Source organism: Coenobita brevimanus, chromosome 25 (assembly GCF_032717465.1).
Source record: "Coenobita brevimanus isolate Jiangsu-jjx chromosome 25, ASM3271746v2, whole genome shotgun sequence".
Classification (NCBI taxonomy): Eukaryota; Metazoa; Arthropoda; class Malacostraca; order Decapoda; family Coenobitidae; genus Coenobita; species Coenobita brevimanus.
This window is the reverse complement of record NC_136978.1, coordinates 750,386-762,500: the sequence shown is the minus strand read 5'-3', so window position 1 is coordinate 762,500 and position 12,115 is coordinate 750,386. Positions and strand designations below refer to the sequence as shown.

At 44.2% G+C, this 12,115-nt stretch overlaps 1 protein-coding gene across 3 annotated transcripts in view; it reads left to right on the top strand.

Moving 5' to 3' along the window:
• The window catches only part of LOC145393843 (mechanosensory protein 2-like), a 262,649-nt gene that overhangs the window by 178,193 nt on the left and 72,341 nt on the right, over window positions 1-12,115 (top strand). For all 3 annotated transcript variants that reach the window (XM_080267886.1, XM_080267885.1, XM_080267887.1), the window contains exon 2: window positions 4,166-4,266. In XM_080267886.1, coding sequence (XP_080124012.1) covers window positions 4,166-4,266 — 101 coding nt within the window. The remainder of the gene's footprint in view (window positions 1-4,165; window positions 4,267-12,115) is intronic.

The following is a 12,115-nucleotide window of genomic DNA, read 5'->3' as shown; positions in this document are numbered from 1 at the left end:
CAGCTCCCGCCTTAGCTTTTTCTACACCAACTCCAGCTTTACCTCCTGCTGTATCCTCGCCATACCAGTCACGTTCATGTCCCCGACCTCACCTCCACCCCCAAACCCACACCCCTACCAACCCCTCACCCCCCACTTCCACCCACACTCATACTCCTCAATCCCACCATTCATTCCTAACCCTTCATTCCTACCCTCCACCGCTCATCCCTCACCCCCTACCTCACTCACACCACCACTCCACCATAATTATCACCCCCACCTCTACCATAACCATCCCACGCTGACCCCCCTTTTACGTACACCCCTACCCCCACCCCTCTCCACCCCTTTTATCTCGCACCCCATACTCCTCTCCTAACTCCCACCCTTCCCTACTCTCATCCACATCCCCACCCCAAACATTCTCCCCTAACCATCATCATAAACCTTACCCCCATATCCACCCTCACTCTTGAACCTCACCCCCACCTTCACCCCACAACCTCTCACCCCTTGCACCTCCCCCTCACCCTCATCTTCACCCCAAACCCACACCCTAACTTGTCACTGTCCCTCTTAAACTAACTCTTAACTCTTCCTCACTTCCACCCTGTCTCTTTCTCACTTGGTCCCTCCCTCACTTTCATCTCCTTCTCTCACTAAAATCTCACTTTCTCATTTATCTTTCTTTTTTCATGTACTGCCATGTCTGTTCTTTTTTTTTTCCTATATATATCCAGCTTTATCCATTATTTAATTAAGCTCACCTTCTTCACCTGCTTCCCATTTGCTGTAATTCAATCTTATTTCATTTTTTTTTTCATTCTCCGTTAGTCATGTTTTTCCAGTTTGTCTTCCCACCAACTTAGAGAGAGAGAGAGAGAGAGAGAGAGAGAGAGAGAGAGAGAGAGAGAAATGCATAAATTATTCCCTTTCCTCTCCTTCATCAAACCTTCCCTCTTTAATCTCCCTCCCTCTCGCTTTAATCTCCCTCCCTCTTACTTTCATCTCCTCTCTCTAAATCTCCCTCTGCTTGCGTCCCCACATCGTTCCGTCTTATTCCACATTACCTACAATTAATTTCTCTCTCTCTCTCTCTCTCTCTCTCTCTCTCTCTCTCTCTCTCTCTCTCTCTCTCTCTCTCCTGTAAGTTCGAAGTCGTGGGCAAGGCGGCTCACGTACTGTCTCTAACTGGTGGCTTGAGGCGCAGGTGAAGCCGAAACATGCTTCAGGGCTAGTTTCTGGGCCATTGTGACGTGAGAGAGAGAGAGAGAGAGAGAGGGAGGGGGAAAAAAAATCATGTGTTAAAAGTGTGAGCGTGGTAGGCACTCTGGTGGGAGTTGTAAGAACCTTAAATATATCAGACCCAGACATAAAAAGTTCTCTCTCTCTCTCTCTCTCTCTCTCTCTCTCTCTCTCTCTCTCTCTCTCTCTCTCTCTCTCTCTCTCTCTCTCTCTCTTCAGGAATTGATGCTGTGGGCGCTCGTCTTGCAAAAAGTCGACGGTCGGAAAGGTTTCTGATATTGAGTTTTGGGAATGAAAAGAGGAGAGAGAGAGAGAGAGAGAGAGAGAGAGAGAGAGGGGGAGAGGGGGAGGGTGGTGTGTGGACAAGCCCACTGTCAAATCTCTTGACACTTCCACTGTATTTTTTTAATTCCCACTTTCGCTCTTCCCACATCTGCCTTTGCCTTTATTCCTTCCTTTCTCCTCATCTTACCTACCTACCTCCCTCCCTCCCTCCCTTCCTATCTTCCTTCCTCTCTTCTCTTCCTATTTCCCTCTTCCCTCACCTCCTCCTTCCCTCTGATTTTTCCCCTTCTTTCATACTTCATCTTCATCCCCTCCTCCACCTCCTATGACTTTCCTTCGGTTTCATTGACTGTTCTTCATCCCTCTTGTATCCTCCTCCCCTCATCTTCCTCCACTCCTTCCCTCTTTCTCTCTCTTTCCTGCTGCCTCCTTCCCTCCCCTCACCATTTTTAACAGTTTTTCATACTCTCATTTTCATCTTCCTTCACCCCCCCCCCTCCCCCTTCCTCATCCATCCTCTTTGCCTCCTGCCTCCCTTCCGCCCAGTCGTCCTCTCACCTCCTTCTCCTCCCCATCCTCCTCCTCTCAACACACTTCTCTTGATTGCCTCATTCCCCTTGACTTTTCCTCTTCCTTCTTCATCATTCTGTTTGTCTTCATCGTTTTTATCCTATTCATTCTTTTCTCCATCTTTCCCCTATGAATATCTCGCTTCCTCCCTTTTTCCCCTTTCGCCTCCTCCATTTTCTTGTCTTTCTTTCGTTTTATTTACTTTTACGCTCTCCCTGTTTTCCTTTCATCTATATTTCTTTTACCCTTCCCCTTTTTCCCATTTCTCTTCTTTCCTCCTCTCCTCTGTTTTCGTTGCTCCCCCTCTTACCCTTTCATTATTTTTTTCTTCTTTGTTTTTCTCTGCCTTCTCTTGTTTCCTCTTTCCTCTTCCGTGTTCCACTTTCTTACTTCTTTCTCTTTTCTCATGGTGTTCCTCCTAAGCTATTTCTCTGTTTCCCCTCTCCTTTCTCTTTCTTCCCCCTCTCCCTTCCTCCTGTCTTTACTGGGGAGAGTAGATTAATTTCCCAACTAAGTCATCCTGTATCGTATAGTCATCCCCAGCTGTCACCTTAACCCTTTCGTTGCCATGAAAATATAGCTACCCAAAAAGGTATCGTAATTTTTCCATCCTTGCACTTTGAAACAATGGACGAAGCTTTTCAGAATCCGCTAACTTTTCAGGAATATGTATGGCTGTTGTTGGCCAGATCGAGCCTGTATTATTTTTTCTGAGGGGTGGTTGGGGTTCCTTGCTTACATAATGCCACTCAGGGTCGAATGAGGCTGGTCTCCCTTTCCTAAAATGTCGGGCTTGAGTAGCCTAGCCCTGGGTTCCCACGTTTCTGATGGGGAAAAAAGGATTGGATGGATGGATGGATAGATGGATGGTGTACTTGGGTATTTTATTTAAAAATTGTAAAATCATCTCTGTAGCAAAATGAGTCCCTGATCCTACACCAAATACCCTCCTCCTCCTCTTCCTCCTCCCCCACCTCTCTCTCTCTCTCTCTCTCTCTCTCTCTCTCTCTCTCTCTCTCTCTCTCTCTCTCTCTCATCTTTACGCAGCTATGAAAGGAATCTAATGTTTCTCCTGAAGCTTCCTCACTGAGCACTATTGGCCCCTCTTCGTTGTATTAAGTGGCGCTGACGTCCGCACTGTGTCTTTTTGATGGCACGTTTGTCTCGCTGGGGGGGCCTTCTCGAAAATTTGGGGAAATTTTGGTAAGTGCGAAGGAATTTTTATGCATATTCTACGAGGCATGAGATATTTTTGACGCGGTTCGGTTCCCGCCATATCTTTCTTTCTTTCCCAACTTGTTTTGTTTCCATTTTTCTTTCTTTTGTCTCTTTCAAATTAAAGATTTACATTGATTTAATTCGTAGGATTTGGAAGATTTTTGCAAAGTCTCGGGGTATTTTTATGCTTATTCCACTCATCATTAGACATCTTTCTCAGAGTTTAGCATGTACAGTATATTTACCTTTTTTTATCTTATTTATGTGCCAATATTTTTTATCTTTATTTTTGTAGCTGAAGGTTTTTGGATGGATGTTACTGTTCATGAGATTCAGCGTACCCAATTCTTTGTATTAAAAAAATAAAAACTTTCGCTAGTTTGGACAGCTTCTTGGAATTTGTGGACAGAACTAGAAGTGTGAGGATGTTTCACTGACCATGAGAAGTTTGTTAGGCTGTATTGTTCTCACTATATTTTATTTGTTTTTGCTTTGAGTGTGTGTGTGTGTGTGTGTGTGTGTGTGTGTGTGTGTGTGTGTGTGAAGGGTTTTAAATGTTACGGTTCTCATTCTTACGTAGAGAAAAAAAGATGATAATGACGATGATGGTGGTGATGGTGGTGGTGGTGGTGGTGGTGAATTCTTTATATATTTATTCGTTAATTAATTTATTTATATTTTAGACTAATTACCCCCACATATGGTGGAATTGTTTTTAAAGTATTTTTGTTTATTTGGGGACAGGTCTTTAAACTGCTGTTAAAAATTATAGTTATTTTGAGTGAGTGTATATTTACTTTTTATTATTTTATCTTACCATATTCGATCTCTTTAATAACTTTTTACTTTTCTCTCTCCCTTACAGCCAGCACGGACAGTCCCGGCTTGTGCGCCTTCATCCTCACGATCATCTCCTATCTGCTTATTGTAGCTACTTTCCCTTTCTCGCTATGTATGTGTATCAAGGTAAGAGACAGTCCTTTGTCCACGGGGAGGGTAAGAAGTAGAGAGATTGAGAGAGGGATGGAGAGATGGAGGGACGGGTAGAGAGACAGAGGATGATAAGAAAGAGAGATAGATAGAAAGAGGAATGAGGTAGAGACTGAGAGGATTATGAGAGGAGTACGTAGAGATAGAAACGGGGGTAGAGAGAAAGGAGAAAAGAGGACAAAGAGACACAGAGACAAAAAGAATCAGGGAGAAGACAGAGACGAGGAGAAAGAGAGACAGAGGCACAGAGAATTAGGGAGAAGAAGAGAAGGGAGAGGAAAAATGATCAGTAGAGTGAGGATATCATGTAAGAGAAAAACAGGCTGAAGATGTAGTGCGACAGCAAGGAATGAGGATGAGATGGAGAATGGGGACGCGGAGGTAGAGGGGAAAAATGTACTTAATCGTAGAAATATAGAAAAGATTAGATCACAGAATTAATAGTCGGCTTCACGTAGCAGTTTTCGTAGCTTCGTTGGTGTTCAGTGCACTCAGTGTGTGTAATTTCACCTCGATGTACGCACAGAGTCTCATTGCACCATATATACAGCAGAGCATTTCTTCAGTGTTGTTTGCTGGCTACGGTAAGACTAGCAAAAGTCACTGTCATAGCTTTGAGTGTGGCTTATGCGTGTGTGTAAAGCCTTTCAGTAGAGGGGTAGTCAGCTTAGATTTGTACTGATAAAATGATAGGTCACTGGAGGTGTGTTGGCCCAGAGTGATATATCTTTTGGAAGTATGAGTGAATACTTTAGACTGACGACTAATAGAACAAAGATAGGGCGTTTCGTGGGATAATCTGAGGACATTTAGAAAAGGGAGTATTTTATGAAGAGGAATCTAGGACTGTCAGTAGAACATTCAGAGGTTTCAGTGCAAATCAGTTTGTGTTGACACTTTTCTGCAGAAAATATATAATCAGACTTAATAGTATCATTTATTTAAACGTCTACGATATTCTTTGATAATGGAAAGAAAATAATGCAAGTGGGATATACGAGTATTAGCTGTTGCTAAAACAAATATGAGATTGATGCAGGTAAAAATACAAGTAGATTTCAGAATACAAATAGATACAACCCCATGGTAGGCTATAGCGAGAGTGGGAAGGTAGCAACAACAAGAAGGTGGCTGTAGTAATGAGGTCATAAAGGTAAAATGAGTCAAATAGGACAGGTAAGTTGTGTTCACCTGCTGGTTCTGCCTTGCCTTCACCTCCACACACACACCCAGCACTGCACCTGAAGTAGCTGGGTAAGGCTGTGTTTCTGGGAGTACTTTGGTGTAAATAATCACACCTAAATGTTCACCTAAACTGACCTAGCTCCGAATCTGGGCATAGATTAAACAGTCCGTTTCCTAAAACCCCTTGGCCATCCTGTGTACCACATCGTCTGTCCTGAGTACATGCAATGGCTGTGTTATTCAGGATTGCCGTGGAGGTATTAACGGGAGTGTTTTTTATGGCATGTAGATGGGTCTCATGGAAGGCCATTAGAGACTGTTTGAACCAGAATCTTATCCTCAGTGTATTAAAGGTGAAAAATCAGAGTGACAGAGATTTCAACTTAATCATGCTTGCCTTCCTAACCTATCCTAAGCTAACCAGTCCTAACCTAACACTCATGCTTCTGTGATTCTTTCCTAGTGGGTAAATTTGTCTGTTGTTAGCTGGAATAGAATAATAGACTTGTCCCGACCGTGAGAGAGTCGATATTATTTTCTGTGTGTATATGTCAAGATTAAAATAAAAGTAATGAAGTAAAAAAAATAATAGAAAGAACTTAAACCGTATTAAAAAGTAAGAGGTCGGAGTCTTTCCCAGAGGCACAGCCATTACCCATATTTCTGGAGATTTCGGACAGCTGGAAAATTTCGCCATCTCGCCCGTAGGTCCAGTCACTTAGCGACCTCGGGTATTTGCGTCAGACTCGGCATTAAAATAACTTTCGTGGTTTAGTTTGTTTGCCAAGTGTGTTGACTTGGCAAACGAGCCGAGCTGGGGCAAACCTGAAGTTGGAGACAAGATGGCCTGCCTTTCACTTCCTCCGCACCAGGTCAATTTTTACGCTTGTTTTACGGGACTGGGATCTCTTGCCCTTTGCACCATTTTTGTGTCCACACACACACACACACACACACACACACACACACACACACACACACACACACACACACACACACACACACACACACACACACACACACACACACACACACACACACACACACACACACACACACACACACACCATTTATATACCATTTCTGTTTTTACGGTATTGTGTGTACATATATGCCGAAACAAATTTTATACAGTGTATGTAGCTTCCATTTTTTGCATGAATACTTATACTAATTCTTATTATTATCTTAACTGATTAATTCCTTTTCCACTGTTTTTCATTCCATCCCATTAAGAAAGTCAACAGATTTTTAGCCTTGAATTGAACACTTTGCCAACTAATTTTCTCTCATCCAGAAATTATTTTATCTTATTAAAGTACCCATGTGCCTCCATCGTAATATTTAATAACTGAGTAATATAATTTGACTCAAGAAGGTACCCTGTGACTGCTAAATATTTCTCTTTGATATTAAGACCGTGTGATGTTGTCTTATGTGATCCTCCCAGGTGCGTCTTCAGCGATGAAAAAATTGCTCGGTAGACACTTAAACCGCGAATCGTTTAAACTGCTTGGAGTTTAAATTTTTGTGGAATATTAGTTGTGTATGCTGTGTTTTTAATTGCAGGATAGTTAAGGTTGCAAAAGAGCTTAAACGGCAAAAAAGTAATGAAACGAGGAGAAATTCTGAGGCATGTACTTCCTTAAGTTGCAAAGAGAGAGAGAGAGAGAGAGAGAGAGAGAGATCCTTGAAATAACTTAAATCGTAAAAAAAATATATACTCGTATATATTAAAACCCTGAAAACCCCAATCCCACAGAAAAGCTTGAGCTTAGAGAGGGAGCTTAAAATCCCAAGGAGCTTAAGCTGTGGGAGAGAAGCTCAAGCCGGGGTTTTTAATTAGTCTGTCACGAGGGGGGGAAATTGGTCCAGGTAAAGAGGGGCAATTACCAGGCCGTAATTATTATGCTAATGAGCCTACACGAGTCTATGGGCGATTCTAATTTACCTCTTTATTAATTTACTTTTATTTTTCTGTTAGATCGTTACTGAGTTTTGGAAAGTTTCAAATTTCGTGGGTCTTCAAAATATTTCATCCATTCAGCCTGTGTATTTTTTTTTTTTTTCGCCTTTACTCCTACTAGACGGTTTTATTAATATGAAAGAAGCGCTAATAGTAAAGAGGGTAAAAGAAGGCTGTACCTAACCCCTCCAGATCGATGTCTCTCCTCAGCTGAATAAAATCGTCTTAGAGGTAACAGAAATTAACGTAAAGTCTTCATAGTTAAGGTGTTTAATTATCTCGCTTAGTATACCTCGCTAAGTCTGTGGGATATTTAATTTAGTTCTTTATTTATTTATTTATTGACCAACTAATGAGTTTTATGGAAAGTTGGGACTTCATGGGAATTCAGAATTTTAAGTGGGTTATGTGGTGAGGGGAAAAGGATTATTGATTTCAGTTTTTGTTTTTGAAGATGGGTGGAAGTTGAGATGTTTTGAAGAGAGAGAGAGAGAGAGAGAGAGAGAGAATGGTTGGTGGATGGAGGAGTGTTTGTATTTGGTTGAGTTTCGCTTTTTCATGTTTGTCTCTCTTTGTGTGTTTTAGTCCGCATGTGTGCTGGTAAATGTTTAAATGTGTGTGTGTGTGTGTGTGTGTGTGTGTGTGTGTGTGTGTGTGTGTGTGTGTGTGTGTGTGTGTGTGTGTTTACATCTAATTGTTTCCATGCAGGACAGTTTGACAGACTTTACCTGCATGTTTTACCTATGTTAGTTTGAGTGTTTGCATATTGAATGTTTGCTTGCGTGAGACTTATGACAAACACAATGGCTACTCTTATAGTTTGTGTGATTGTTTGCCTGTATGTTTTTGTTTTCGTGTATGTGTGTTTGCATGTGTGTGTGTGCATGTTTCCCTGTATGAATCCTTGTTTGCCTGTGTGTGTTTTTGCGTATATTTTTGCTTGTAGTTGTATTTGTTTGTTTGTATATATGTTTGCTTGTGTGTACGTGTGTTTTTGTCTGCACGTGTGCTTGTTTTGCTTGTGTACGTGTGCATGTTTGACTGTGCATGTATTTTGCGTGTATGTGTGTTTGTTTGTATTCGTATTTCTGTGCGTGTATGTGTGCTTGTATGAGTTTATATTCCTGTGCGTGTGTGTGAGTTTACTTGTTTGTATGTGTGTTTGTTTTCCTATATGTGTGTTTGTCCGGGAACTGAGCAAACAGCACCACAGCTCTGCAAAGTACAGAGAGGGACTGTGACCTCGTATGAATGACTTAGAAGGTCACAATAGGTCAGAGGTCAAGATCAGGTTAAAGCTAGAACTGAGCACCGTGGATGAGAGTACTGGATCTTGTAGCTTAACCTTGTGATTCGGATGATGTATTTTTTCTCTCTCTTATTCTTGCTACTTTCAGACGATTTTCTTCAGCTAAGGAAAGAGAGATTTATTGGATTGTAGGGATTAAATGTGGCTTTCAGTAGTAATCCTTTCAGCATGGAAGATTCGGAATAAGATGAATAAAATCGTCTGGAGGTAATATAAATCAACGAAAAATTTGTCACCGGATTGAGAGCTGAGGTGCAGTGGTAGCAGTAGTCGTTGCAACCCCAGCCCATCAGAAACGTGAACCCGGTGGACTGCAGCCTTAAATTGCCCTTGTACAGGCCACCATCCTCCTTCCGGTGTGTATAGTTGAGGGACGTCTGTATAACCAGGCAGTTGATCCTCCTGGTTATATCGGTGCCATCACATGAAGGAGTCTCTCCCTTCAACACCGAGCCTGCTACTACCACCAGGATACGTTTACACGAATCACTGGCCTACCTAAAGGTCAAGGGTCAAGGTGAAGGTCAGGGGTCAGGGTGGCGAGCCAAAATAACGACTGTAAATTACAAGTTATGGATGAGAGTTACCGGTATCCATTTGGCTGCTGGGACTGTCTGGCCTTACCTGGAATGAGGGTCACAGCTGTAGCAGTTTTGCCGGAGAGTTATAAGCTGTGGTGTTAGGAGCTTCCCGAAAACCTCATCCTCACGAGTACCGTTGGATTGCACATATTCTTCGTACATATTAATATTCTCTTGTGTGCCATTTATATATATGGGTAATGTTACAAACCGGCGCGATTATCCTATCAGTCATCCGGTCTTTTGTTGTTCGGTCAAGAGCATAGGGACCAGGAACTAGGCTACTTAGTACAAACACTGAAGGCAAAAGTGACAAGTCGCTCTCCCCCGTGTGGCATTATGTGACCTGTAAATTCCAACCATCTCTTGAATTTATACTCTTATGGGCCACATCCGGTTGGCGCATCCTACATAAAACGTCCATTTCGATTTATGGTTACAACCCAGTGTAGTAAATGATTTTCTGGGATACAGGAGACCATTTGCTTTGTCACTTAGAGTCGTATGTCGGTCAGTGTAGAATCAGGTGACGAAAAACAAAAGGGAATAATGACGAACCATGTGCAAACGTATACGAGTATTACCCTTGATACCTTACTTTGCCTTAAAATTGTCATATCTCTGTCTTGAATACAGAGCTGTAACAGTACACCAATACTAGATAGCGATGCAAGTCATGAAGAGTTGCTATGAAAAGTGTGTAATTCGCCAGTAGTTATCTTGTTCAGCAATTAAAGTGCAAAAGAACAAATGTCTAGGCAAACTTAAGGCGAAAGGGCTACAGAGAGGAAGACGCCCAAGAGAAATATGATCCAGGTCTATTATCTGGAGTCGTAGGTGGGTCATGGAGCGGGTTATGAGTCATTGGCTGCAATTTCCCGGACACAGAGAAATCAAGCCTTACATGCCAGGAGGGGACTGTGGTATATGGCGGTAGGGGTATACTGTACGTGTGTTGTAACCTCTCCCATCACCCATTTTCTCCCATCGACCACCCCTCACTCCTTACCCCTCACCCCCTCACCCTCACCCATCGTTCTCTCACCCTTACTCCTCACCCATGACCCTCTCCACCCTTCGTACCCTCTCTGCCCTCACTCCCTTTCTTCTTACCCTTCATCATCCTTTCCCCCACCCCTCACCTCATTCCCCCTTTGGCCTCTCTTCCTACACTCATAACCTCCCCTCCTTTTTCTCCCTTTCCCCTCACGCCCCCTCACCCTGTCGCACCCTTTGCTTTCTCTCCCTTCAACCCCCTTTCTCTCCACCCTAAGCCCCCGTACCCTCTCTCCCATCCCTTGTCATCTCACCCCTCACTCTCCTTGATCGCTTTCCCTTCCCCCTTTCCCTGTCTCCCTCACCTCTCACTTCCAATTACCCCCCCTTTCCTCACCCCTTTTGCCACATCTCCCCTCTCCTCTCACCTCCCATGCCCTCTCACCCATACCCCCTCCCCAACCATCCCCTCTCCTCCATAATAGCATTAAGCCTGGACAGTCTGCCTCACCCAAGGGAGATGGCCGGAGAGAGAGAGAGAGAGAGAGAGAGAGAGAGAGAGAGAGAGAGAGAGAGAGAGAGAGAGGGGGGGAGGGGGAGGAGGAAAAGGTTGGGGTGAAACATAATTAATTGCCCAGTTGTCCCACTCCTTTCTGCCTATCTTCCCCTGTCCATTCACTCTTTCCTTCCCTCACCCTATCCTTTCCCCCTGTAGCTATCCTTCCTTCCTCCTCCTCCTCTTCCTGTCTTTTCTTCCCTTTCACATCCTCCTCTTCCTTCCCATCTCTCCCCCCTCATAACCATCCTTCACCCTCCATGTCCACCCCTCCCTCACACTCTCTCCTCTCCTTCCCCTACCGTAGCCCTCTCCTATCCTCACGTCATTGTCTCTTCTTCTTCCCTACCCTCTCCCCTCACCCCTCTCCCTTTTGATTTCCCTTCCTTCCCTTCCTCTCTCCCTTCCACCTCTTCTCTTGCTCTGCTATTCTCCCTCTACTCTCCCTCTTTCTCCCCTGTCATTACCCCCTTCCTTCATCCACCCCCCCCCTCCCCGCTAATCCCAATATTGCCTCCTTCCCCCCCCCATTATCCCCTCCCTATCCATCTTTTCCTTCCCTCCCCTAGGCTCTCCCTCTCCACTTCCCCTCCACTCTCTCATTTTTCTTCCTTCTCCTTTTCTCTCATTTTCTCCTCTCTTCTCTCTCACAGTCCTTCCTCTCCCCATCTCATCCTGCCCTTCCACACTCTTCCTCCCCACTCCTTCATTCCTTCTCTTATCCATTCCTCTCCCCGTCATCTCCCTTTCCCTCCACTCTTTTCCCTTCCCTCCCTCTCCCTCTGCACTTCTTCCCAGTATATCCAATCCACATTCCTCTCCTCTCTCCTTCCTTCTCCCTTCTCTTTCCCCTCTACCTCCACCTCCTTTCTCCCCCCCTCCCATTACCCATCCACGTCTCCCTCCCTCTTCACTTTTTTCTCCTCTCTCCCTTTTCAATTTTTTCTCATCTCACTCTTTCCACTTCTCCCTCCTCCCTCCCTCTTCACTTCAGTCTCCTCTCTCCCTCTCCACTTCTACCTTCTCTTCTCCTCCCCACTTCTCCTTCCCCTCTCCCTCTCCACTTGTCTCCTCTCGCCCTCTCCACTTCTCCCTCCTTTCTCCCTCCCCCCTTCTCTCCCCCTCTCCTCTCCCCCCTCACGCTAATCCTATCACATCTCTTAACGAAGGGGGGCGACAGGGAATTCAGTAGGGAGGGGCTTCTAATGATCCCTCACGTCCACTCCGCTAGG